This window comes from Camelus bactrianus, chromosome 16, assembly GCF_048773025.1.
Source record: "Camelus bactrianus isolate YW-2024 breed Bactrian camel chromosome 16, ASM4877302v1, whole genome shotgun sequence".
Taxonomy (NCBI): domain Eukaryota; kingdom Metazoa; phylum Chordata; class Mammalia; order Artiodactyla; family Camelidae; genus Camelus; species Camelus bactrianus.
The window spans coordinates 2648831-2676316 of NC_133554.1; the positions used below are offsets into that span (position 1 = coordinate 2648831).

The window sequence follows — 27486 nt, forward strand, 5'->3', positions numbered from 1 at the left end:
CGGGGAGCACCACCAGGGAGCATCTCGGGGAGCCTGGCTGGAGGCAGTGGGGCTAGATTCGCCAGCTGCTGGTCTCTCAGCTGCCCTGCCCTGGGGGGGCTTATCTCCGCATTCCTCACGTCTGACTGCAAAGAAAGCCGCGTAGAGGAAGGGGTTACACTGCTTGGCCTGGTGAGTTGTGTTGGCAGACCATGCCTCTGGAGTGCGTGTGTTTTTGCTTTACAGAGAGCTGCCCAACCCCACCCCCTGCAAGCCACAAATGGAGAGGACTGCAGGGGAGACTGCGCGCATGTCGGACTTGACCAGAGAGTCAGAGGAGTTCTCAAATCCTTGGTTAAGAGCTGGACAGATACTCTGGCTGGGGAGGCGAGAAGGGCCATTAGGAAGTGTCTAGAAACCCCAGTACATCCAGAGTTGCAGGGAAAAAGGAGACCAGCTGTGCCTTCCAGCTCCGCGTACACACTGGGCAGGTGACCAGAGATTGATAAGCAGGTTAGGGAGAGAAGCTTCCACCTGTAGCAGAGCTCTGGCTGGGCCCCGGGTGTGGCTGAGCTGGTGAGACTGCACTGGGTGGGATCCCGTCAGCTGCCACTGGGGGCTGAGCTGGCAGGAGGCAGGCGAGAGGCAGTGAGGTGCCCAGCTGACGGGGACCGGTGGATTCGGGTGTCCGGAAGCTCGCAGTGTGGTGTGACCCGGTTATTGACTAAAATATTGGGTTCAACAGAAACGAAGAATTGAGCTGCACCTTACAACATGTGCACTTTTCTAGATATATACACTTCATTCAGAAGTCTAGCTGGAAAAGAGAGAAAGGAAGTTCTGAGTTAGATATGCTAATATTTATAAAGTGCTTAGAACAGTCCATGGCGTCCGGGTACATGGTGATCACATCCATGTCGGTTAAATACATAGAAAGTCTGAACGGCGTGAAGGGAGACAATGATTCCCAGGGCAAACCTGGCCCTGAAAATGACCCAGGAGGAGAGAGGTCACTTCCATTTCTTCAGTTAGTCCTCTGTCTACATGCATGCTTTCACTCTGTGGGATTTATAAGCAATTTTAGTTCAGGGGGTCAGGCTTGCCTTGAAGGGTTGTTGTGAGGATTAAGTGTGAAATAATAATAGTAATAGTGACAATTTACTGGGTTCTGATCCTTTATTTTGCTCCAGACACAATGCTAATTGCTTCACACACTGTCTCCTTTAATGAACACAACCCTTTAAAGTGGGCATTCTTAGTCCTGTTTGAGGATGAGAAAACCAAAGTTCCCCAAACGTCAGCTAAGTGCCCGAAGCCACCACTCTGAGTGAGCCAGCTTATCAGGTTGGTCTGAGCCCAGAGCCAAAGCACCTGACCATGGGGCCACACGACCCCTCACCGACCACACCTGCGTCCTGCTAAGGTGCCTGCCATGCAACAGGCAGTGAGCAAAAACTTTACAAGTATTCTTCTTTTTAATGTAAGAATTTTAAAAAGGCCATCGTTTGAAGAATTTTTCAAATTATTTTTACTTAAAGGTAAGAACATACAACGAGCTACGATAAGCAGCTGCTTTGAAAGAGTAAAATGAGTAGAATGGCGTGGTTTGCGTCACTGAGAGCGATGAGGCTTGGTGACACACATGCTAGCAGGTGGAGGTGTCTCCTGTGCGAACCGCTGCGTTAGCATCACCTGCCGGCTCCCGGTCCTGCAGCCAGGCCCCCAGAGCGGCTTGATTGGGCGCACCTGCCCTGCGCCCGGAAGGGCTATCCTCTCTCCCCGTGACCCTGGGCGGGCCGCGTTCAGGCGGCTATGAATCAGCTGATTTCTCTGGCTGCTCTTCCCCCACCTCAAATGGCCAACTCCCCACCAGTGGCGGCCTGGGACGTCAGCCGAGGCTGGGCACCCAGCCAGGCAAACGCGCCTCGAGCATTCCCAGTTGTGTCCGGATTTGCCTAGGCTAGGAGGAGGCCGACCCCAGGGCGCGCTGTCTTGCTGTGGGCAAGCCTCTCCCTCCTTCCGCCCCCAACTCTCACCCAAGCAGGCCCGCTAGATCGGTCCCGGGAATCCCAGGCACCCGGCGCCCGGCCTAGGCGCACACGGGACGGCGCGGGCGGCGGCGGTGCCGGTGCGCCCTGCTGGGACGCCAGGGCAGGCCAGGTGCGCCCGGACCCGGGAGGAGGGATGCCTGCCAGCGCTGAAGTGCCACCTCCCCACTAACAGTGGGAGGGGAATCCAGGCTGGGTCCCCGCGTAGGCACGGTCCGAATGCGTGCGCCCCGAAGCCCGGCGTCCGGCACCCGCGGGGGCGACCTCTGGCGGGCTTTTCCCACGTGGGCGGAGGGGGCGGAGGGCCCAATATATCGGTCAACTCTTGGTCTCCAAGAACTCGGCAGAGCCAGGGGAAGCGGAGGTGAGAAAGCTCAGCGGCCTCCTAGTTTCGAGTAAAAGCCGCAGTTTTGCAGTCATCGACTTTCTCCTGGGGCGCAGTTAAGGCCGAATAACTGTCTCCTACCCTCCCTCCCTCCCCACTGCCCTCTCCCCTCCCCGCGTCCCGCCCCCTGCACACGCTGACCCAGGGACACACCCTACTGCAGCGACGCAGACAGGGCGTAGTTCCCGTTAAAGGGGAACGCCGGGAGCCTCCCTCTGGCCCCTCGCTTCGCGCGCGCAGCACCACAGCGCAGCTGTCTTTGCGGACGCCAGCAGCCGAGCGAACGCACCGAGTCTGTGCCAGAGGCCATTCTGAGGATCTCTGGGGATCGGGGACAGCTATCCCTTTGGGACGTAAGTGCGTTGGTAGGGAAAGCAGAGGAGGTGGGCATCTTCCTTCGGCGACGCCAGAATGCGCGCGGAGCAGGCTCGCTCTTCAGGCTGGCGCGGTCCCCGAGCTTTCCGTCCCGAGGGCGGGCAGACCCCTGCCTGTCTCGCGTCGCTCCTCTGGGGCCTGGAGGGATACCGTGTGGCGTGCCTGATGGTCTGTGAACCGCGAGGGGCGCGGGTGGTGGTGTCCGGATGTGGGGCAGGGGCGGAGCACTTTTCGCCTCCCTGGAGAGGCGCCTACTCGGAGATTCTTTGGCAAAGCAGTCCCTGCGGTGGACATCTCGGGGGTACTGGATCCCTGTGCCCCCCCCCCCCCGACTTCTAGCCATATACCCGGTCACCTTTCTCTTAGCCCCGCTCGGCGTTAGGATCACTGGATTTAATTTAAACCTGCTGGGAGACATCAGAAAACCGGGCTTATTTCTCCCTGCACGGTCCACGTTTTTTTTTTGAATGTGTTGCTTAAGGAGAGGAACGGAGGAGCCTGCGATTGGGTACTTTTAAAACTGTTACTGAAACGTTGTCTCTGGCCCCAACCCCCCCCCCCCCCACGCAGCTGGTCCTCACAAATATGAAAGCCCGCTCTCAGGTCAGCGGGGTCTTCAGTCCCTAAAGTCTGTAAAATGTGGGGCGAGGACCGCACAATCGCGGCTAGATGTCGCGCCGGCTCCGACCGGCCGTATTTCTTCTGGAACTCCACCCATCACCTCCGCCCCCCCTTCCCAACGGACCGCTGCTCTCCCCCACCCAGGCTCCTGGGCCTCTGTCCCGGGAGCGCAGCCGCCCGGCCCGCAGGCCTTCCCGGAGAAGCGCGCGGCGGGCAGTGCGCGCCGGTCCGAGCAGTTCTCCCCCGCCGCTCTTTCCTCTCCACGCTTCCCCGCCCTGCGCCGCCTCCCCGGGACCGCGAGGGTCCATGCCAAGCTGTGCTGGGGCCGGACGGCTTCCCTGCGCTGGCAGAACTGGGTGGAAACTGGGATCCTAACGGAACGCGGAGCGCTCTGGGCGCTGGGACCCCGGCTCCCCGCCTCGCGCTCTCAGTCTCGGCGCGCCGCCGGTGTCCCCGGGCCCCTCGCAGACATCTGGGCGCCTCCTCCCCCCTCCCCCCACTGCCCCGGGGAACGCGTGCTCTCCCGCTTCTGCCCCCTTCCCCACATCGGGCTGCCCTCGGAGCGCCCGGTGGGTGGAGGCGTGCGGCGGCCCCTGCTCCTCCCTCTGGAAAACCCTCTCCTGGGGTGACCGAGACATGCGTAGTGCGTACCACTTGTTTTGTTCCAAAAGCAAAATTTGTTCCGTCGCGGGCGGGCCGGGCGGACTGCGGGGCGGGGATGCGGCGGTCGGCTGCTGCCCTCTCCCGGTGGCCGCCGGGCGGGGCGGGCGGGCGGGCGGGCGCGGCGCCAGGCCCGGGCATTCCGAGCGCAGGACCCTCCCTGCGCGCGCCTCCCTCCCCCGCTCGCCCGCTCGCGCTGGCCAGTTCGCTCGGCCTCACGTCCAGTTCGGCTCTCTCCCGCCAGGCAGAAACTCCGCTGAGCACAGCTTGCCGCCAGAATGCTCCTCCTCCTGCTCGGTATCATCGTCCTCCACGTGGCGGTGCTGGTGCTGCTGTTCGTCTCCACGATCGTCAGCGTGAGTGTCCGGCGGGCGGCGGGCGGGCGGCGGGCGGCCGGGGCGCGCAGGGCTCACCCCGAGTTCGGCCTGCGCGCGGCGACTCCAGCCGTACCCCTCCTCTCCAGGACTCTGCCGTTATTTGCAGACAACGCATCTCAGACACCAAAGGGCGTTTTGCAGTTTCTGGCAATCCGCCCCCTTTCCAGTTGTTTTGAGCAATCCAGAGCAGACTCAGGGGTAGGAAGGAAGCCAGCGATGGGCTAGGTTAGCTGCGCAGGCCGCTCTTGCCGCCAGAGATTGCAGTGCAGGCCCGGGGGCTCCCACCTTCATGTGATAAACTTGGTTAGCATTGTTCTCGCTGCAGGTTCGTTGAGGAAGGAAGTAGAGTATTGATGAAGGTTTCTTTTCTCCAAATATCGTAGAGCAGAGGCGCGGCTGAGTTCATCAGACAGCCTTTAGGGCCTGGCATCGGGAAGGTAGCAGTGGCTTTTCCTTAAGGGGTCTCGCTCCGACATCCGCTTGATGACGTGGACATGACACCTCCTTAGGTGTCACCTCCTCCTGGGGATAACCTGTCTTACAGAACCATCAGACACCAAGCTCATGGGGTTCTAAGCTTATTTTCTTGGAGAGGAGCACAGACCAGGCAGTCACGTGACTGTGACCTTGACTTCTTACTAGAAGGCAAGTTCCAGGCGTGATATTCTGGCCTGTTTCGAAGGCTGAGAATAATTAAGTTGGGGATTTGTGAGTTGGTTCATCACTGACCATCATCTTTCCAACATCTTAATTGTGCCTTAGGCCAATCTCTCATCAGGTTGAGGTGAATTATAAGTAAGGAAATGGGCTCAGAGAGGTGTTGGCTTTGGGAAGGACACCCAGAAGTTGAGGAGGAGAGATGGCTTGGATGCGGATGTCCTGGGATTAAGTCTGTGGCTTTCTCCCGTGGTGCACACCTCCGCACGTAGCATCTTATGCGTATGTGGCACTTTTCCATTGACAAAGTGCTTTTCACTGGCAAAACCCTAGTTCTCTCTTCAACACAAAGTCTGGGCCAGATCGCCTCCTCTGCCTTTTATCCGGCATGGCTGTGGCCCCGGCTGGGCAGCCCTGGGCAGGGCAGTGGCAGGCCCCGTGGACGCGTTGGTGAGGATGCTCTTCGCCTTCTTTTGGTCTGCTCCCTCCCCCTTTCCTTCACTCCTCACCACCTCCCTGATTTTCCTCTTCTGGTTCTTTCTAGCAATGGATGGTGGGCAACGGACACTCGACCGACCTCTGGCAAAACTGTACCACTTCCCCCTTAGGCAACGTCCAGCACTGTTTCATGTCATCGGCCAACGGTGAGACTGGGTTTTTCTTTTTTTTTTTTGAAGACTTTTTCTCAAGCTCATCCTTTTCTGTCTGTGACATGTTTCTCTGTCCAGACCTGGAAGCACTTGTCCTCGGAAGATACCAGCTGGGAAGTTGTGGCCAGGCTAGGGTGGATTGTCAGGGGGGCTGGGAGTCCAAGACAGAAGGAAGGGGGCAGTGGCTCCACTGGCTTCACGGGGTCCTGGGGATCGGTGTACGTTCTCTTTACCTAGAGAGAACCCCTAGACACCCCTCTGCCCCATCACTTAGTGTAAGGCTTCATGTGAGCAAAGAAATGTGGACACAGATAAGCAATGATGGTGCAAAACCTTCGGCTAGCATCTTTGGTTTGGTGGTAGCGATATCCAGGAGTGTCCTCCTGGTGCAGTGATGGAGAGGCTGTCCCAAGAACAGATGGGCCAGCGTTTGTTCCCCAGTTACAAGGCTGCCTTTCTAGGTCTTGGGCCTCGGTGATGTTACTAGCATCAAAACCTTCGCGTGCTTCCTCATGGCAAGACGGAGCCCTGGAGCTATTTGCAAAACCCTAAGCTGAGCCCCGTAGGATCCTTCGTCCAGTAGATTACATTTCTTCTCTGTCCTGGGCATCTTTGCGTGTGGCTTCCTGGAACCGAGGCTTTCTTGGATTCAAGTTAAGGGGTGAATTGGCAGTGAAAGCACACACTTAGCTACTTCAAGTGCCCAGAGAGAAGGAGGGCTCAGCCTGGTGTCTTTGGAAATTGGAGAGGCAGAGATGAATAGGATGCATTCTTTTTGGTGGCTGGTTGGTTTCTGACAGCCACGTGGACCCTGGAAAGGGTCGAGGACACAGTGGGCCAAACTCTGCACGACCTCATGTTCAGAAGTACCTGCCCTCAGCCTGGAGAGGGAAGTAGCTATAGATCTGACAGAGCTTTCCTGACATCCTGGGTTGAAAGTCCAATAAAGGGCAGGTTTCCATGTGGCTGCAGCTACTCCTAGATCAAGTATTTCTGTTGAAGATGCCACCTCCAATGAGAGAAGGCAGTTCAGATATAGCTCAGCAAAGCAGGCAGTACAGTGGCCGTCAGTTCCGGCTTTGCACGGTGCTCCCACGGACTCCACCCCTGGCGGTACCCAGGCTGTCAGGGCAGCATCACCAACCGAAGGTCTCCAACCTCAGTCCGAAGAGGAACTGCTAGAACTGGTGCTGCTGATACGGGGAGGGCGGCCGAGGAGCAGAAGACCCTGTTTGATGTTTTCGCTTTCCTGGGGGGAAGAGGAAAAGACCCCAGGCATTACTGAAGGGAGCAGTCCTTTGAGTGAGTGAGGGGTCTTGAATTAAAACCATCCTGGATGTTGCATGGTGAGCTGACAGCCAGGTAAATGAAGCATGCTGGAGGGCCTGCGCATGTGGCGATAGCACTGCTGGGGCCCGGGCCACAGCACCCGGTGTCTCCCGGTGGGGGGGTTTGGCTGAAGGTCCCTGAAGACTCATGATGGGCGGCTCCCTACTCGCGACTGACACCTGGTGGCCAGGCGTGGTGACTGAGCCCGAAAGGGCCGGCTTTCCCTGAGACCCCGTGGTGTCCACCGGCACCTTTCCCGAGTGGCATTTGTCCACGTGGGGTTGGCAGAGGATGACTCCTCGGCCCGGAAGGGGCAGTTCTGGCAGGCGTGTTCCAGCCCGGCTGGGTTCCAACAGAAGGGAGTGGGCAGAGGAACAGTTACCTAAATTGTGCTCAGACGTCTGCAGGCAGGACGGCAACATTTGCCCGTTACTGACCTGCGTTTTCTGCGTCTCGCGCGGTTGGGAGTGTCTGTTACTCCTCTCAGAGCAGCAGCAGGGTTATTTCAGGCGGGAGACATCCTGCCCCTCGGCTATGTGCAGGTTCACCTCCCTGGGTTCCTTGGCGATGGCTTTGGGGTAGTCACCGCGGGTCTTCATCCAAGTCCACGTGGGTGCTTTCCTGGGGATCCCAGGGCGGTCTTCTCCTGCACACCTGCCTCGGCTCTCCCACGAAGGGCATTATGAGGAAATCTGGGCAAGCTGGGCCTGTCTGCCCTTGGACTTATTCTAAGTTAGAGGTTTCCATTTATGTTTCCTCGGTGGTCAGTGTCTCTGCTCTCATCTTCCTGCTGGATTAGCATGTGTTACAGCCTCAGCTCTGACGGGGTAAAGCCTCTGGACCTCCTTTGCCTTTTCTTTGCCTTTTAACAGTTTCTGTGCCAAACAATAGGTGGGAAAAATACATAATTAAAAAGAGTAAGACTGCTTGGACGAATGAACTCTGTCAGTTGTAAACCACTCACCTTGGTCTGTGTTTGCTCTTAGAATGTTTCAAACATATGTTTTATGTAAGCAATCGAAAGTAACTTATTACTGACACTGATTTTTGAGGACTACATGAAGTGTGTCACATGACAACCTGGTGGTTTATGTGACGTACGGTTTCTTCGGAAGGGGACTGTTCTGCAGGCATGGGGCAGGGAAGCTGCACCTCTCGGAGCCATTCACTTTCTTCCTGTGGGAACCATGTGTCTTGCCTCGTTACCCTCATGACAGTCAAACATCTACGTTATGGAGCTGGAAGGAGACACACCAGATCTTCCCCTCAAGCTCCCGCTTGCTCTTAGAGTAGTTTTAGATTTTCTGCTAAATGCCCTCAATTCTGCCTGCTTTCCCAGTTTCTAAATTTATTTACATACTTTCTGGCGCCATCCTGATCCTGGCTGCAGGTAGACGTGAAAGAGACTTAAAGGGGAAATATTTATCATGACCTTGTTTTTGTTTTTGTTTTTTTAAACTGAAGTTTAGTCAGTTACAATGTGTCAGTTTCTGGTGTGCAGCACAATGTCCCAGTCATGCATATACATATGTATTTGTTTTCATATTCTTTTTTATTAAAGGTTATTACAAGATATTGCATATAGTTCTCTATGCTATACAGAAGAAATTTGTTTTTTATCTATTTTTGTATATAGTCATTAACCTTTGCAAATCTCAGACTCCCAAATTTATCCCTTCCCATCCCCTTTCCCCAGTAACAATAAGATTGTTTACTGTGTCTGCGAGTCTGTTTCTGTTTGTAGATGAGTTCATTAGTGTTCTGCTTTTCATTCCACATATGAATGATAGCATATGGTATTTTTCTTTCTCTCTCTGGCTTACTTCACTTAGAATGACGATCTCTAGGTCCATCCACGTTGCTGCAAATGGCATTACTTCATTCTTTTGTATGGCTGAGTAGTATTCCATTGTATAAATATATCACATCTTCTTTAGCTATTCATCTGTCAGTGGACATTTAGGTTGTTTCCATGTCTTGGCTACTGTACATAGTGCTGCTGTGAACACTGAGGTGCATGTATCTTTTCAATTTAGAGTTCCCTCTAGATACATGCCCAGGAGAGGGACTGCTAGATCGTATGGTAAGCATGACCTTGTTTTGAATGCCTCTCGGCCCAGGGTGCATAAGGCCTTGGGAAGCATGGACCTTGTCCCCGATGGTCCTGAGCTCTGTGCGGAGTCAGAAGACAAGTGCAGAGGGCTGAATCATTGTGAAGGCAGATGCCCAAGAAGTGGGGGCGGGCAGGCAGCGCCAGAGTTCAGGGGAGGAAGTGGAGGGGAAGTCTCACGTGGGAGGTGGGATCCGAGCCGTCCTCCAAAGCATGGGCGGGGTCTAAATAAGTAGAGGCCAGGAGGGGCTGCCCCCCGTCAAGGCAATGATGCGACCAAAGCGTGGGGAAGGCAGCGCAGGGGCGGGTTAGGCCAGTCGGCTGAGGTCCCGGGTGGGATTACGGTTGACTGCATGTAACAGAACATCTTCAAGTGGTAGTGGCTTAAATAAGACAGTTTCTTTCTCTCTCTTTCAAACGAAGTGTGGGAGTAGGCAGTCTGAGGTGGACACGGCAGTTTGATGACCTTGTCAGAGACCCAAGCGCTTTCTGGCTCATTGCTTTGCCGTCTTTTGGATTTGGTCTTCATCCTTATGGACCAAAAGGCTGATGGAGCTCCAGCCATTTCATCCATGCTTCAAGCAATAGGGTAGAGAAAGGAGAAGGAGAAGAATGCGTCCCACTCCCTTTTAATGAAATGTCTCCAGTTAGACCACACACAGCAGTTTCTATCTTTTACTGGAAGTTGGTCTCTGAGCCACACCTAGTGACAAGGGAGGCTGAGAATGCAGTCATTTGGCTTCGCAGGAAGCATGGCTTCTCAATTCATAGAAATTTAGCGGCAAGCACCTCCCTCCCAGGAAGCCTGGCTTGAGGCACTTCTCTTCAAGGCTCGGACCACCCCTCCATACCCAGTCCTGTTCTTCTAGAGTAGGCCTGCTGTGTCCTGCTGGGCTCCAGAGCAGAGTTTAATTACTTTAGGATTCTCCAAACATGCCATCTCTGCCGTACCCCGGGCTTCCCCCGCATCACAGGGGCCCGTGCCGGAAACGGTGTGACTTCCCTCTCTTTCTCTCCACCTCCCCGGTCATTAATGAAGCCTTCCTGTGTCATGATGTCTCTTGAATCCTTGTTTCCTTCCAGCCCAGACCTCTCCCCTGAACTTCAGACCAACGTATCCAGCTGCTCACTAGATCGTTCCGCCGCGGTGTCGCAGAGGCAGCCAGCCCCAAACCCATCAGTCTTCGTCCTCCTCCACCAAATCTACCTCTTTGCTGATTTCTAGTGTTTTAGTGAACGCTGCCCCACCGTCCAGTGAGCGTAACGCTCAGATTCTGCCCTGATGTGTTTCCTTTTCTCCCTTCTCAGAATCCTCCTAGGTCCCACCGGCCACTTGTCATCCCCACTCCCGCTGCCACGCCTGCAGGTACTCATCAGGGCCACTGCAGGAGCCCCCAACCCCTGATCTTTCTCTGTTCCTTGTAACTCCTTTTTCATATTGAATCCAGGGTGCTATTTTCAAAATACAGATCTAATCTTATTACTCTCAATTTAAAACCTTTCTGAGGTCCCTTGCTGCCAAGAGTCAGCCACACAGGCATCGGGGGCAGGTTCCAGACCGAGGGACTGTAAAGGACGAGAGGACAGGATCTCTGGGGCGAGAAGGAGGCTGGCAGAGCTGAGGAACAGAGGCCAGGCAGTGGGAACAGAGGGTGCAAGGCACAGAGCGACAGGCTGGCCCGTGGGACCTCCCAGACCCCAGGAAGCAGTTTGGTGCCAGTGGACCCGTTTCGAATCTTCACGATTTCATTTAGACCTGCTCTGTCTTAGATGCGCGTCTCAGCTGTCTTTTCCCAAGGTGAGGTCACGGTCCTGAGCATGTAGGCATCTTACTGGTGGAGACACCCCCGCACACTTTCGGGGGTTATCTGGGACGGGGGGTTCTTACCACTCACGTGGGGGTTTTCTTTTCCTCTGCTGCCTTGCTCTGCGTCCTCCCGAGATCCTTTATTTTCACAATCAGAAAATAGCTATCAAGGCTTGCTCGCGTTCGGAAGCAAGTCTGAGTAACAAACAAGTCCTGTCTGCCTTGATTCAGAAAGGGACGTCTCAGGGTGTGGCCGGCGGGGTCGTGTCCACACAAGCAGACATCCCTCCAGAGACGGGCGAGGCCAATTCCTGGAGCCTTGGTTTTCAAACTAGTAAGATCTGAGCCTCTCTGGCGGGGATCTGGGGGTGGGGAGGCGGCCAGGCCTCCCCCCAAGTCCTGACGGTGCCTGTCTCCCCAAGGCATCCCAGCACGGGGGGGTTTAAAAATCTCCTGATCCAGAAGCTTCAGCAAAACATTTGCCTTGTGATGATAATGCTTTTTGTTTTGAATTCTCCAAATCATCCAGACACGACATCTGAGCACACACAAGATTCCTCTCCCTCTGTCACCCGCATGGACCCAGGGTGTGGCAGAAAGGGTCAGAGTGCCCCCGTCAGGCCACCGGAGCTGGCAGGGCACGGCCCTGGCCTTGCCGGGCCCCCACCTTCAGAGCATCACACTGAGGCCGGGCCCAGGCCGGTCTGTCTTCAGGAGAACCCGCCTCCCAGTCCCCACTTACAGCGTCCTCTCTTGTCCCAGAAGAGGCAGACTTCTTCATCCCGAGGTGTTAGGAACATAAAATGCACCCTTTCCGGAAGCATTTTCATTATCACAGAGGAGGTCCTTCAACACGAAAGCCTGAAGGAAGAAACCGGGCCTCCTCCAGCCTGTCCCCAGAGAGCCCCTGGCACCCCTGGTGTAACAGGCTGGCTGTGCACGTGCCCCCCACCCCCTGCCCCAGTGACACCGGGCACGTCTGCTCTGCGCAGCGTGGGCTGGAGCCAAGCAAATGACCCTCGGTGCCCTTCCTCCCCATTCTAAACAGCTGCGGTGGCAGCGACCTCACGGCCAGCAGTAGGTCGTGGGGAGCGGAGACCAAGGCTTCTGACTGAAAATTAGGAAGAAAGAATCTCGCCCATCCCAGGAGGCCCCCAGCTTGAGCCCTCGGTGGTCCCCTGTGTCTGCGTCCTCTGTGACCCCACATGTATTTTGTTCATCCATTGGGTGGCGTGGTTATTTCGGCAGGGACATCAAACCACTTCCTCGTCTGTGGCTCAGCTTTTGGTCAGAACTGAGAAAACCCGGGAGGCCCCCTGCACTTACGGGCTTATGGTTTTGCCACTTAGAATCTCTGCAGCTCCCCGGGCCAGCCCACAGGCTCCGCGTGTTAATGGCTCTCTTGATCTCACAGGCCCTCGTGGGGATGCGGAAGCGCTGGCGGGCGAGGGGGCCACAGGGCCAGGGCGTGGCGTCCTGAGGCTGATGTCTCGACCCCTGGGGTCTCTCACCCGATGCCAGCGTCCAGGAGTTAATTCAAAATGCTTGTCCAAACCTGTGTCTGCACCTTATGGCCCTTGAAGCCCAGTCTCTGCATTTTTTTTTGTTTTGTTTTTTTAATGTAAATTGCATTCCCAGGATTTTAGCAGAGCTGAGAAGGCACCGCGTGTAGTTCGGGAGTGGGCGGCCTGAAGGTGTGGACGGGGGTTTCTGGTGCCCAAGAAAAGGATGCCCGGCATGAAGTCTTCTGGGTACGTGGTCATCAACACATACGTAGACTCCAGCCTCGGCAGGGAACTGGGAGGCCATGAGGGCCGCCTGCCTCCCCACCCCTCTAGCTTCAGAGCCCTCCACAACATGCCCACTGTGTGCTCATCCTGCCGGTGATGGGGAGCTCACTACCTTTCAAGAGAGCCTCTTCCATTTTCAAAGAGCCAACAGCGTGGTCCATGCATCCATCCTTCAAATATACGGAGCACATCCTACCAGGCAGGCAGCAGAGCAAGAAGGACCCGTCTCTGCCCTGGTGGATGGAGCTGTTAGTTGCTAGGGGAGGGGGTAGATGGAGGAGAGACAAGGAGTGAGTAATTGTGGGCGGAGTGCCCAGCAGGAGACAGATAGAGAGATAGAAGAGAAAGTCACTGCTGGGAAGGAAGCAGCTGGTCACGGAAGGCCTCTTCCTGCCAGCATCATGTGGACTGAGGCTTAAAAGACAGGAGGGACCAGTCACATGACGAACCGCAGGAAGAAAATTCCAGGAGGTGGTGGAAGGGCCAGGGCCCTGAGGCAGGAAGAGTTTGGGGTGTCATTCTGATGTCCCAGCTGCAGGCATGGGCCCCTTCCTGCCCCTCTGTTGCTGGCTTGGTGGTCTGGCTTGGCAGGTGGATGACAAAGGATGCGGGACCCCTCTCTCTGCCATCTGGTCCTCCCTCCCCCGTCCCTGTCTTCTGTGGATTCCAACCCTAAAGACAGGCAGTAGGATCATTTAATTCGTTAGATTTCAAACACACTATTGACCTTCTCAGCACCGCAGGGTGGTAGGGAGACCCCAGTGGATGTTCACTGGGAGTTCCCTGCTTTTCTGCACTGGGTCTGCCTCTAATAAGCTGGGAACCTGGGGCAGCCGCCCTGGCTGCCTAATAGGGTAAACATGGGAGTCAGCGACCATCACCTCACATGGTCCTGGGGCCTCGGTGCACTCAGGCATCACTGTGACGTGGCTGGACCCCTCTGAGCTGGGCCTTGGGAATCGGGAAGAAATTCACTAGGCGTGGGGAGGAGACGAGAGGAGGGCCGTGGTTTGCTGTGATGAGTGGGGTGGGGGCTCCACGTCCATGATATTTAGGAATATTATATTTTAGGAATGCAGAGGAGAGGGGGCCTCTGATTGTTTTTACATGGAAAATGCCTTTTCAGCCCAAACATCTTGAAAATAGCCCAGTTGTCCCCTCACCCCCCGTATGATCTCTGTTAACGCAGCTTGTGATCAGGCAGCTTGTACTAAAACGCCCTTTTCTTCTCCGCTGTCGTTTTCTGCGGCCAAACCCAGCACTGCCAACTGGCCTGTTTTTAACAACAACCATAAGAAGGCTTCTCTGATAAATCAATTCGAAAAACACCGAGATTTAAAAGTTACGCAGGCTAATTTTTTTCTTTTTTTAATGGCAAGACTTCTGAAAGCCTTCAGCGCTTCCTTGGACACGGCCGTGTCCAAGGAGGGAGGTTAATATACTTGAACGTGGAACCCACACCCTCTGGTTTTCTGTTTCATCAGCTGGTGGGGTATGTCTTCCAGCAATTCTTGGGCAAACGTGGCCCAACCTGCTCATCCTGTGCCAGAGTTTTCCAACCAGGGCACAGAGAAAGCCTGAAATAGCTTCATCTTTGCCGTGAGCTCAGAGCCCCAGTGACCGTGTTCTTCTCCCTATTCAATCCTAAGGGCTGGCTGGAATCAGACTGTTGGTATCAAACCACATATAGAGATTAGACTCTGGTTCCTGTGCCCACCAGGAAGCCTCTTAATTAGGAGAGAAGTTGGCTGAACGATGCTGTCAGCGCCTTGAAGCTTGTTCCACTAGTTGTTGGCTGTAGGTTTTGCTCCGGTCGAAACACCCACCACGATTGTGAGCTGAAAGGGCCCTCCGCACGGCCTTCCTCACCCTTGGTTGCTCCCGGCCGGGGTCTGTGGGCTGAGAGCCCCGTGGAGCTGTCCCCTCTCACCGGATCATCCTGCCTGGGTCACAGGCCAAGTCAGCCCCAGCCCTGGGCCTGATTTCAAAGCTCCCAGCTGGGCTGGGTGGGAAGAAGCTGGAGCCCGGGGTGAGGACCCACGCGGGCCCGGCACAGGCTCCCACGGCTGGCCGAAGCATCCCGGCAGAGGCCCTGTGGTCCGGGTGGGGGCCGCTCCCGCCAGGTCAGCCGTCTCCGGGATGACATTCACCCTGAGAAGGAAGGGAAGTGGCAATTTGTGGGCTGGCAGTGGACTGAGAGGCTCGAGGGTGGGGATCCAGGCCTTGTGGGTCACGTGCTTTTGAAAACAGCCCAGCGTTAGGCAGATGGGCGGGACCAACCCCCGCAGTCAGGACTGACCCCCAGGGCCTCTTTCCTCGTGGCTTGGCCTCCCCAGTTTCTGTGCTGACTCCTGCCACAGTCCTCCCATTCACTTTCTGGAAAACCTGTTCTTTTCAGAGTCCGAGGAGAGCTCTTCTGAACTGCCCGAGGGGCCTGGTGGCTCCAGGCTGGGAGGGAAGGGTGCAGGGGGATGCAGACCGAGGGACTGAGCATGGAAGCATTCCATCCCTTCTGAGCCCCAGCTCACCCGCTTGTCGGCCCTGGGCTAAGAATACAGCTGAGGGGGCAGCTGCATTTCCTCCATTGCTTAGCTGTCCTGCGGCAGGAATCCGACCATCTGCTGGGGGAGCGGTTCTGCTGGAGGCCACGGCCCGGCCCACGCCAGAAAGCTGTCAGCAGCCCGGCGCTCTTGTCTGAACCGCAGGCCTGCCGGCAGCTTCAGGGCTTTCGTCCCCGTGCCCAGCACCAAGTTCGGAGACGAAAGCACTGGCCCTGGGGGTTCCACACGACGTCCCTGGGCATCTGCCTGGGGGCCGGGCCCCGAGCGAGGCCTGGGGGAGGAGAGCGGTGCTGGGCTGGTCAGGGCCTGCTGATGGCTGTGAGCTTAGAGTTTGGGAGGAAAGAGTGTCGCTGCCCCGGGCTTGGGTGGAAGTTCAGATTTGCCACTTGGGATGCTGGCCTCACATCCAGTTCAGTCTGTGTGAAACAGGACTGCAGCGACAGGCTTTTCCCTGAGTCATGGGTCTCTCCGCTCTAATAATTGTTCTCTGTACATCGGTTTTTTTGGGCTATCGCAGGGGTTGGCAGACTCTAGCCTGCAGGTCCAATCTGGCCACCGCCTGACTTTGTAAAGACGCTTTTATTAGGCGGCCAGGTCACACTCATTCATCTGCGTATGCACTAAAGCCGATTTTGTGCTAAGATGGCAAATTTGAGTAGTTACCACGGAGACCGTAAGATCCGCAGGGGCTCAACTAGTTACAGTCTAACTCTTCACAGATAAGCAGCCAACCTCTGTGCTGAGGATGCTGCATGAACTGATGTCAAATTAAAGTCTTTATTTGAGTGCTGGTTGGTGCCCTCCAACATGGCTTATGTGGACATGGTGGTCCCTATTCCTCGATGTGGCCCAGATGGAGAGGCCCCCACCCTGGGATCCGGCCTGGGACAGCCTGTGAATCCTTATTTGCATGCCCTCAGCTCCAGCCTTTCAATGGGTTTTTTTGTATTGTCCTTTAACAGAGCTTTTATACCAACTCTTTTGTTCGGTCGTTACAATGATCCTGTGGGATCATTAGTCCCTCCTGTTAGAGAAGAGGGATTGGAGGCCAAAAAGATGCAAGTTAAGCAGGTGGTACCCAGGCCTGTTCTAATGGAGCGCATGAGCCGAGCGTGGCTGGGGGCACAGCCGGTAGGTTTGATGGTCAGTGCTGTCAATATCGTTCCTTTGAAGAACGTTTTACTTCTTATTTTGAAGTCCTCATCCAGGGAATACTATTAAAAATTTCCAAATTTATTTTGGCTCATTTATTTTGAATTTCTGCTTATTGTTTGCCTTTGGTGGTATCTACATGGCTGCTTTCTTTGAGATTTGTTGAGATTTTTTTTTTGCTGCCTCCTGCATAGTTTGTGAGACTGTCCCATTTGTGTCTGAAAGTAATCCGTAGTCTTTGTTACACGGACATACGTTTTCTATACATCTGTTAAACTGAATCGGTTAATCCTGTAATATAAATCATCTATCTTGTAACCATATTTTTGATCTACTTGATTTATCTGTGCCCAGAGAGGTGTGCTGAAGTCTTCCATTATGATTGTAGCTTTCTTGATTTCTTCTCATATTTCAATTATTTTTTGCTTTATATTTTTTCCAGGCCATGTTATTACATGCATACAAGTTTATGACTTTTATTTCTTCATGGCCAAGTAGGTCTTTCCTCGCTATGAAATATCCCTCTTTGGCCATTTTCATCTTTTTCAATTTGAACTCTGTTTTGTCTGACACTGTGATTACTGTGCTTGCTTTCTTGTTAATACTTGTCTGGTGCCTTTTTTAAAATGTTTGGATTTTCAACTGTTATTTGTTTTAGGTGTATCTCTTGTATCAGACCACAGATAAGAACCATGTAATTCATATGAAGTTCCACATCTTATGATGAGTGTCGTGAATCCATTCACAAATATTGTGATTGATGGTGTGGCTGGACTTTCATCATCTATGTGTTATTTTTGTGCTTAGGGTTGAAAGCTTTCTTCTTCAACTTTGTATCCCCAGAGCCCACCAGAGGGTTTGGCTCAAGATAGTAGGTGTTCAGGCAATGCCCACTGAAGAAAAGCTTCCTTGATCCCCTAATTCTGATCTGATTTGAAGAACAACTTATCGCAAAATAACTCAGTTGTAATGAGGTTGGCACTACAGTTCAAATTACTGGTAAGGAAGTTTCTAGAATGACTTAATTACATTATTAAATTGTTAAGACTTTTCCTATTCATGTAGATTTAACATGTACGATTTTGAGTTTTCTCTAAATATGAGGTCTGGTAGAAGTTTTCCTGTTGTTAGTGATGAGTCTTCAGGAAAAGATCCCAAAATCGGAGAAGGAAGTCCAGGATGTCACCTGCGCCCACTGTGCGCCTTCTGAGGCTGTGCCTTGAAGGACATTCCCCAGCAAGACAGAATTGCTGTTTTGGTTCTAGATTTGGGGCTCAGATTTCTTTGTTTCTAGCTTCACCTACCAGAAAGCTGGATAACTGGTCTATGAAAAAAATAGTATTATGGCAATATTAGCTTTGTTGCAGACGTCTCCTCCTGTAGAACCATTGTGCTGGCTAAAGACAAGCAGATTCAATTAGAGAGATAGAAAGATGAAGTCAGGATGGCTCAGTGCCCATTAGACATTTTCTTGCCTTAATTGACAAGGAAGTCGCAAAGATAAAAGAAGCGCGTGGTTTGTCACAGTGGAGAGAACACTAGACTAGAACCAAGAGCCTCCCGGCTTTGGCTGTGCCAGTGGGACTCATCCAAGCGTCTCTGGAAGTCTCTTAGTACCAAGGGGCTGGGTAGTTGGTGTCTCAGACTTTTTCCAACTCTAAAATGCTTGCAGTCTGTGTCTGGAAAATTCTTCTGAGAAACTCTAGTCACAGTCCACCAAACGAGCAGCCTTAAAATTTTGCCATGAGCTAGTGGTAACTCACACCAGGTTCCTCTTTGTGAATTATTGAGGATAACCCGTCTGGCTCTCACAGCTTTGTGTGCTGTGTTTATTTAAGCACTGGTGTGTGTTTCTCTAAGCCCCTGTGCGTCAGCCAGTTACTGAGCAGAGCGGGTAAAACCCTTGGTCTTCTGCAGTTGTGCTTTCTCATTTAGGGCAGCATTCACCCCAGTGATTCCCTGGTACTTGGAAGAAAAGACACAGGTGACAGGTTGGCGAGGCCACTGGAGGGGTCTCCCAGGAGGACACTGCAGGCTCCCCTCTCCAGTGCCAAACCCAGGTTGTTGCCTTTTGCTCGTTCCTTCCTGAAATGACAGTAATTTGCAGTGGATGGTGACCTACGTGACCTACAGAGTTCTCTTCCTTGCCTGAATTTCTGTTGGAAGCTTGGAGATTTGATCAAAGGCTCAGCCAAGACGAGGAAGTGTAACATGTGGTCCTATCGGGTGGTCGGATTGAGCACTAACTGCTCTGACTGGGACCACGATCAGCCGAGGAAGGACAGCATGGCCAAGCAAGACTTCACAGCTAAATAAAGCACACTCTTTCCACCAGCATTTTTTCCCAATTTTCTACAAAATTAGTTTTGGCTCCAATGCCGTTTCCTTCTCCCCGGCCATCCCCACGATCTCTCTATCTCCTTGGGGGAATGGTGACATTTTGAACAGTGGTTTGAAACTATTCTCAGAATACAGTGCCTTAGACAAACCCTTCAAACCCCCTGAGGGCAAGGAGGGGAGGCGGCGGGGCTCAGACCCGCTGGAACACGCGCGCGTATGTGTAAGTAGCGCATCTGGCTGAAAGGCTGGAAGAGAATTCAGTCTATTTTAACTTGAGTTTAACTCCGAGAGGTGGGGCTGCATATTTTCTTACAGCCTTTTAAAAAAATGTCCACAATTAAGAACATGTATTGATATCTTTTTTCTCCAAAGGAAACCAGGAAATAAAGGTGCCCTTTAAGAGCACCAAAGTGAGTCGTCTGAGTTCTGTTCACAAGAGGACTGTCGCTGCTGCCTAGGGGGGCTGTGGCCTTCAGCAGTCCTGGCGCCTGGGCCACGCCCCCAGGGGGCAGGCAGACCCCCTACCCGACCCTGGCCAGGGCTGGCTTTTCCTAACCCAGTGTCTCCTCCCCCCAGAATGGCTGCAGTCTGTCCAGGCCACCATGATCCTGTCCGTCATCTTCAGCGTTCTGTCTCTGTTCCTGTTCTTCTGCCAGCTCTTCACCCTCACCAAGGGGGGCCGCTTTTACATCACTGGGGTCTTCCAGATCCTTGCTGGTAAGTTGGAGACCACAGAGTCCATGTGGGGGCGGGGCTCTCCCAGGCTATGGGATGATTGGTTAGAAGGGCGTGGCTCCGGGTGACTGGCGTTCCTGAGTCCTCCCCCGGATGGATTTCATCCAGTACAGGTGTGTGTGTGTGTGTGTGTGTGTGTGTGTGTGTGTGTGTGTGTGTGTGTGTGTACATGCACCTTAGAAGCTGGGACTCTCCACATCTCCATGGAAGGAGGTGCAAAGGAAATAGGAAATAGGACTTAGTGGCTCTGGAAGGAGGGTCTCTAAACTGAAGCTCCAGTCTGGACACATAATCAGAGGGTATCAGTAGAGCAAAGGCAAGTCTTGAGGGTGGTTTCTGTAGATCACCTTACACCCTAGGAACCATCTCTACTTCAGCGTGGAAATGGCCCTGACATGCTGCCGAGGTTGCTCTCAGGTCCGTGTCTCCTCTGTCTACATGGTGATGGAGCCTCACTGACAAACTCTTACGCTCCTTTACTCCAGCTCCTGGAGTCCACCGGGCTCCGATTCCCTGGCATCTTCACTTTGGCACCCCCGTGTCACATGCTGTCAGTTCCAAACATGGAACCGTGACACAGGGTCTCCTTCACCTCCTTCCTGAACTGTCTTTGAGCTCCCCCTTTGCATGGGTTTTCCACACTCACCGTGTGCGGAGTCCTAGAAGTGATGTCTTCAAACTTCTGTCTTAGATTCTGGCCATTCTCACTTTGTTGCCTTCTGTCTGTTGACCCTCCAGTTGACTGAGTCAGCAGGTCCCTGGAGAGAAGTAGGGGGCAGATGTCCAAGCTAATAAATCACAAACTCCATACGTCCCAGAGTACATCTGGGGACTGTGAAGAGTTCTCGATTCTGGCCCCTGAGTGGGCCAGGGCATGGCATCTCTTGTTTGGTTTCCGTCCATGGTGCTGAAACACCACCCCGTGTTCAGGAGCAGTCATTGGAGGGCTGATAAAAGCTCACATGTCCGGATGGATGGAAGGATGGATGGATGGATGGATGGACGGACAGGCAGATACAATGGCTTACACATGGCTTTATGGCAAGGCCATTTTCTAGAAGCCAGAGAGCTGCCCTTTCCTGGAAAAAGGAAGTAAACTTGAGAGCCATTTCCCATCAAACACCTGAATACAACGTGTTGACATGCACAGCTTGGCATTTCCAAGTCAAATTGTGCTTTGCTGCTTGCACAGCTTGTATGATACCAGCCAAGCTTCTCGAGTGTTGCCAGCTTTGTTGAAGTCCGAATTCTGCAGGGAGATATCATTTCTGGCACATTAGGAGCAGTGGTCATCACTAACCCCATTTCCGGAAGTAAGGCAAGAGACTGGAAGGCATTCCTTTTTTGGCCCCCTGTCTGCACTTTGATATCAGTGGTGATCATCTCCACTGTATCCCTGACAGTGTCCTCAAGGGAAAGTGACAGAAACTCAGGAACCAGAAGTTTCATAAAATATTGACACGTGATGTAGACCAGCTTGTTATTTTACTGATAAATAAATGGAGCCTGGGAGAGGCTACACGAACACTCAGCTCTTGCAAGGACAGTGGGAAGCCTCCACTCCCTCCCATACCACATGGACTGAACATCAGTAGGTACTTCCTTGTATTTAGAGACTCAGAATCCACCAGAGTTTTTAAGGAACACAAAATCCAAGGCAGGAAGTCTGCTTTTTCTATGATCTTTCATGGAACCTGATTTACAGTGGAAGATCAATTTAGATTTGCACCATTCATTATTGCCAAGTCCCCAGACATCGGTGATGAATCAGAGTCTACGCTGTCAGGCTAAAACCATCTGACAGAGCGAAGTCATTGCTGAAGGGGCTTCTCAGAGCAGGAGAGCCTCATCTTTACTCTTCCCACTGAGATATTTTCACTTTAAATTCTCTAAAAATGTCTTTTTTAGCCAATGTCATTTTTGGTTAAAAAAAAACAAAGTCCAGAGCTAAGTACTTCTGTTCAGTCCAAACACCCTTAGGGATGGAGCTGTTTCTGATCTTCCAGAGTTGATTTGCTAATCCGGATTCACTTCACTGTTTTGACTCTCCTCCAAACTCGGTACAAGCCTTTTAGAAATCTGCTGTGAAAACCTCTGAACACAGAAGCACATGATTTGTTCTTGCGTTATCCTCCTCTTCAGATCCAGCATCTTATCTCTCATGAGGTCTAGTCTTCGGTTATCAGTTGGTCAGTTTAGCCGTCCCCATGTGAACAGGAAGTTACCCGAAGCTACAGCCAGAGTTTGTCACTGGTACGTCCTAAGGCTGTCCTGGGCTTACTACCTCTGGTCGGAATGACCCGAGATCTATTCTTCTAGAAACCTCAGCTCTCTAGAATGCCTCTTTGAACTTGCTTTAGGGTCTTTCCACGGAGGTTGAGCACCAAGACGGTCAGGGTCTTCCCTTAGAGATGTCCTAATGCTCAATGTCCAGCAACCCTAAACCGCCTTGGTCGTGTGTTTCCCAGTGCACGACCCTCTAAGGCTCCAGGGACAAGAGAGACAATTAGGTGAGGACTGTCGGGGATGTGGACTGGTGGCAGCCGAGAGGTGACAGCTCAACCACAAGGGACAAAGCAGAAAAGCGAAAACAAACAGAAAACTAAAAGAAGAGTAGAAAGTGGGGCGGGTGGGAGGAGGTGACCCTGCAGTCATGGGATGTGCCGTCTACAAGCAGCCGGCCGCCGTAGCTGGCTTCCATGAAGCGCAGATGCCATTTCCAACTCTGAAGCCCTTTGCGTGGAAGCCACCGGAATCTGAGTGTCCCGTGTGGCCGCTGCTGCTGGATTATCTGTGCAGAGCTGCCCTTCGGAGGGCCCAGCGTGCGGGGAAGGCAGTGAGCTGTGTGTGGGGCTCCGGGGGCCGACGACAGACCTGGGAGCTGTCTCTGCCTCGCACTGGATACAGCCCTGCTGGTTTGCAGTCTCATCCCTCTCCACGTCCTACTGTTCTCCCAGCCTCGCATTTAAGAGCCAGCTTTCCGTGATTACGTTCTTCTTAGGTTGGCTGCTTCCTGAAGACCGTGCGAGAGGCTCTTGGTCTAATTCAGTCTACACATCGGAATCAGCTTTTTACAAAAGGGGCGCTTTTCACAAAACCCCAGGGCTGGGGCTTTATCCCTGGAGAGTCTCAGTTAAGAGCTCTTGGGGTGGGGGAGCTGCGTCCTGGGTGACTCCTGTGCCTCCAGCGTTGAGAACCACCAGTGTCGCCACTGAATGGCCCCTGGTCCCTCCGTAAGGTCTTCTAGGACGATTCCCACCGATAGTCATTCATTTCATGAGTCTTCTGAACCCTTTTCTTAGGCAAGGGCCGTCCTGATCCTACATCTGGATTTTGGAGTCATTCTTGCTGTCAGGACCTGTGGCCAGACGGCCCTTACCCTGGCCGCAGCTGTTGGGTTCAGTTGCTCCAGATGGGGAAGCATTAAGAAATTCATGTTGATACAGACCGTGTTTCGACTGATTTAACTCCTTGCACCCAGCAACCAGTTCCGTGCACACCCCACAGGACGCCCTGAATGACGGCCTGGTTGGGTGACCGGATCCTTTGTTCCTTGGGCAGAATCAAACTCAGGCCTCCTGTGTAGTTACTATTTCTTGTGGTTTAGAGGCCCAGTGAGGGTGGTCGAAGGAGAGTCCTGAGTGACTCTCGCTTTTTCTGTTTGTGTTGTTCCCTTTGGTTTATACAGATGGACGTGGACGTAGGGCATTTGGAATTAAATCATTTGGAGGTGGAATTAAAAACCCAGGGCCCTCCCTCTTCTGAGGGGTTCAAAGATAGCTTAAGCTCAGACTACGTTTAGCAGCGCTGGCTCTGAGTGCATCATTCTGGATGCAGCCCTAGCCAGCCCCGGATCGCAATCTGATTCCTGAGGCTGCAGGGGTCGTGAAGAGGCTGAAAATGGAGACAGGGCCAGCGGCTCAGAGGCAGCTCTGTGTGGATCAGACAGCGAGCCAGGAGCCTGCAGGGGGCAGGCCTCCCAGGCCCTCCCTGCCCCACCTCACTGCCCGAAGGGTGAGGCAGGCGGAGGCAGAGGCCTCACTCATCACACCAGCACGAGCCAGACCGAATGCAGATAAGGGAGCGTGGAGAATTCCCTCCGTTTCTTCCCCTGCTTTTGGCCTCTTGGTGGCTCCCTTCCGGAGACTCTGGGCTCTGACTGCTCCCCTGTGGTCCCCACAGCAGGGGGCTCGGGGCCTGGGCATGGTCAGCGGCCTCCCTTACCTCCTCCACCGGGACCTTCGCAGCCGCACCTCAACCTCCTGGCTGCAGAGACAGAGTCCGGGAGGCTGGTCTGGCTTTTGGGGACTGTTGTGTGTCACCACCTGTCCTGCATGCCAGGGCACGCCTGTTGCTTTACCGACAGACGGCCTCGTAATGATATATCCCCTAAAACATCAGTCCCCCAACAGCAGTCATTACAAAATGTGCATCCAGCCTCTCGCTGGCCTTGAAAGGCAAGTGTAACTTCCTTTCCGTCTGGGAGTCTCCCAGGGCACAGGCTGCGTCATGAAGCCGTCGAGCGTTCAGTCCCTGAACTCGGGTGTCTTGCCTTTTCCCCTCCCTCTTGGTCACGGACAGAGTGTTTTCTCTTTGGCGTTTCCTCTTTGCCGGTGAAATCTGGGCGCAGCGGTCCGCACGGCTGCCTTGGCATCTGGGGGCTCTGCTTACCCCTTCCCTCTCCCTCAGCCCTGCCTCCCCTTTGAGAGCGCTTCCGCAGTAGGCAGGTCAGATGCAGCCCCGGAGACAACGAACGAGCACTGTGGAGAGAGGAGCCCAAGGTGAATAGCGTGAGTTTCCAGCAGGTGGAAGCTGCAGCCTGCCCCCTCACGACGATTCACCAGCCGTGCTCTCCCCGCGGACACAGGCACCTTGCTGTCTCCCGGGATTCCCGTCGGTAGCGGGTCCTGGAGCTGATCCCGCTGTCGTCCCGAGGCTGTTGTGTGGCTCTCTCGGCGGGGGCCGGTGGAGTTGGAGTTTTCTGTTTCTGGCTTGGAGAAGAACAGTCTTATCAGGGCAGTGAATGCTCCCACTTCTGCACTTTGTTTGAACAAAGTTGCAGTGTCCAGGAAAATAGCCCAAATAGCAGTGAGGTTAGAGGTAGGTGGTCCGGGCACTGGGGGCTTTGGAACCACAGGAATCCCACATGCTCACTGGACTTATAATAGAGTCACTCAGAGCCTGCCAAAGACCCTGTTTTTAGGAGGGAACAGAGCTGGCTTTGTGCTGCTCCAGGCAGGGGTGCTGACATCACTGGCCCCCTCCCTACAGGGGATGCTGACCGCCACCGTGGGCATGGACCGTCACGCTTGAACTTGCCTGCTTCGTGGGGCCCAAGGTGGAGGTTTTTCTTGTCCCTCCCACACCCGAGGCTGCATGGTGGACAAGGGTGGGGTGGCCTGATCTGCCTGCATATCTTTTGATACCCTTTTCCCCGTTTGGGCTTCAGACCCAACCTGGGGTCCCCGAGGATGGCTGAAAGAGACCAGGTGCTGGGCCGCTTGCTGGTGACCGTCCCCTCCCTCTGCCGCCTGCTCCCCACGAGTGTCCTGTCTTTCTGCCTTGTGTCCCCTGCCCCCTCTCCCCTCCAGGGATTCCTCTGTCTGCCTAGTCCTGCCAGTAGTTGTTGCTTCTCCGTCTCTGAAGTTGCGATCCTGCTCCAGGGGTCAGCACGGCAGGGTTCTGCCCCTGTGCTCGCGGGGGGCCCAGTGCTTCTGAGATGCCTCTGCCCAGATGTGGGTGAAGGGTCAGCTCACCTGCCCTGGCTGCAGATAAGGTGGAGGGATTCACGGGTTTCCAGGGGCTCCCACACCCAGGCATCCTTGGAAAGAGACGGGTGAGTTTCTCTTGCCACCCGATTTCTCGCTGGCCCAGTCATGTCTACGGGGAATGGGTGACCGTTTGAGGCACAGAGGCAGAGAAGAGGATGAGGGACCTGGGCCGTGCCAGTTAGAAGCAGAGAGCAGATCGTTCCCTGTTCCTGTACCTTTGAGCCCCTCTGATCAGTTCAGGGTCGGGAAGAAGATTCTTGCCAGGGTTGGAGGTGCCCTTCCTCCCTGCTGCCCACGTCCTGCTCCGTAAGAAAGAGAGACGGGTGTCCGGAGTGTGTGCGCGCGTGTGTGCGCGTGTGTGTGCGGGCGCGCGAGGTGGGGTCGGGTCTGGGAGGAGGGCGCGGCGCGGCGGGGCGGGGCAGTGCCCGGGGTCCCCCGGTCCGGTCCGGTCCGGGCGGGGATGCTGAGGGGCCCCGCCCCCGGCCGGTCCCTCTCCTCCCCAGGTCTGTGCGTGATGAGCGCGGCGTCCATCTACACGGTGCGGCACCCGGACTGGCACGGCAGCTCGGGGGACTCCTACGGCTTCGCCTACATCCTGGCCTGGGTGGCCTTCCCACTCGCCCTGCTCAGCGGCGTCATCTACGTGATCCTGCGGAAGCGTGAATGAGGCGCCTGCGCCCGGCGGCGCGGCCGGGGCTCTGCGCGCGCGCGGAGAGGGAGGCGGCAGACCGGAAGCCAGGGGAGAAGAAGGAAAGGAAAAGGAAAAAAAGAGCTAGCCAAAAACCCAAACTCAAACCAAACCAAACAGAAAGCAGTCGGGCGGGGGGTGGTCGGTGTGGATTGAAGATGTATATAATATCGACGGTTTATAAAACCTATTTATAACACTTTTTACATATATGTACATAGTATTGTTTGCTTTACATGTTGACCATCAGCCTTGGGTTGAACCTTAAAGAAATAGCTAAGGAACTTGACATCCTAACCGTATAATCAGGCTCAGTTTTTTTTTTTTTTTTCTGTTTTGTTTTGTTTTTCGTTTTTATTTGGCCCAGAAATAAAAGAAGTCTGTCTCGCCCCCTTCCCTTTCAATCGAAGAAGATACATCCCTCCCACTCCACCCCCTTTAGGAAACCACAGCGCAGGGAGAAACGCCGAATGGCCCCAGAGCCCGCTCCCTGCGGTGACCCAGGGCGTGGCACACAGAGCGCCCATCCCGTGCCTCCGTGTGCCACCTTGGTGCACGCGGCCAGACACCTCCCCCCCCACCCCCCGCCGCCCCAAACTGGAGTCCTCGGAGAACCATGGCTTGTGGCTTTGGGATACTTGCCCTTGAAGGTGGGGACGTGTCCCGGTCACGCGTCTAGTTGAGAAATCGGTGACAACAAACCTATGAAATGGTGCTATGTATTTACCATTCCTTACGATCACTAATCATCTAAACTCCTCACTGGAAATTCAATTAACAATTTTACAACATGAAGTCGGATGGAGACCCGAGTAATTCTGTGTAATATAAATGGTTTATAACTGCGTTTGTACCTAGCTAGGCTGCTATTATTACTATAATAAATAAAGAGCAAACCACAGGCTTTATCGTGCCCACCTTTTTCTTATGGTCGGAGCACCAGGACAAGCCTCTAGACCCCCTGGGGCGGTGGGTGCCCAGGGCGCGGCTGGGTCTAGACTGTCCTCTGCCTCCAAGGACTGTCTGGCAATGACTCGTACTGGCCACCAACTGTAGATGTATATACGGTGCCCTTCTGATGCTAAGACACCAGACCTTTTCTCTTTCTTTTTTTTTTTTTTTGCTTCGCTTTTTCTGATTTTATACCAACTGTGTGGACTAAGATGCATTAAAATAAACATCAGAGTAACTCACTGAGCTCTCGTGGGTTTTTGTGGGGTGCCGGTGTCGGTGTGAGGGGTGTGTTGGAGTGGAGGGAGGAGGGTCATAGTGCCACCGTTGGACAGAGGACCTGGGTTGCAGTTTGGTGCTAAGGCACCAAAATTGTTGCTTTTGCAGAGGCTCTAGGGGGCACATTATGCTTCCCAGAAATCTATGCAGACTGGAGAGGCCGGGCATTGCAGCTGAAACGGATGGAGGAACGTGAGTGTCACTCAGCTGAACCCTCCACC

General features: G+C 54.0%; 1 protein-coding gene across 2 annotated transcripts; it reads left to right on the plus strand.

Moving 5' to 3' along the window:
• Positions 1–27228, plus strand: PMP22 (peripheral myelin protein 22). Of its 2 annotated transcripts, none has more exons than XM_074342131.1 (5): positions 1–171; positions 4313–4424; positions 5647–5746; positions 19418–19558; positions 25851–27228. In XM_074342131.1, exons 2-5 carry the CDS (start codon positions 4347–4349, stop codon positions 26012–26014), a joined length of 483 nt encoding a protein of 160 aa, XP_074198232.1. In that variant the 5' UTR covers positions 1–171; positions 4313–4346; the 3' UTR covers positions 26015–27228. The 2 variants fall into 2 exon arrangements, with proteins under 2 accessions (XP_074198232.1, XP_074198231.1); XM_074342130.1 differs by lacking the exon at positions 1–171 and adding an exon at positions 2581–2765.
• The last annotated feature ends 258 nt before the right edge of the window (positions 27229–27486 follow it).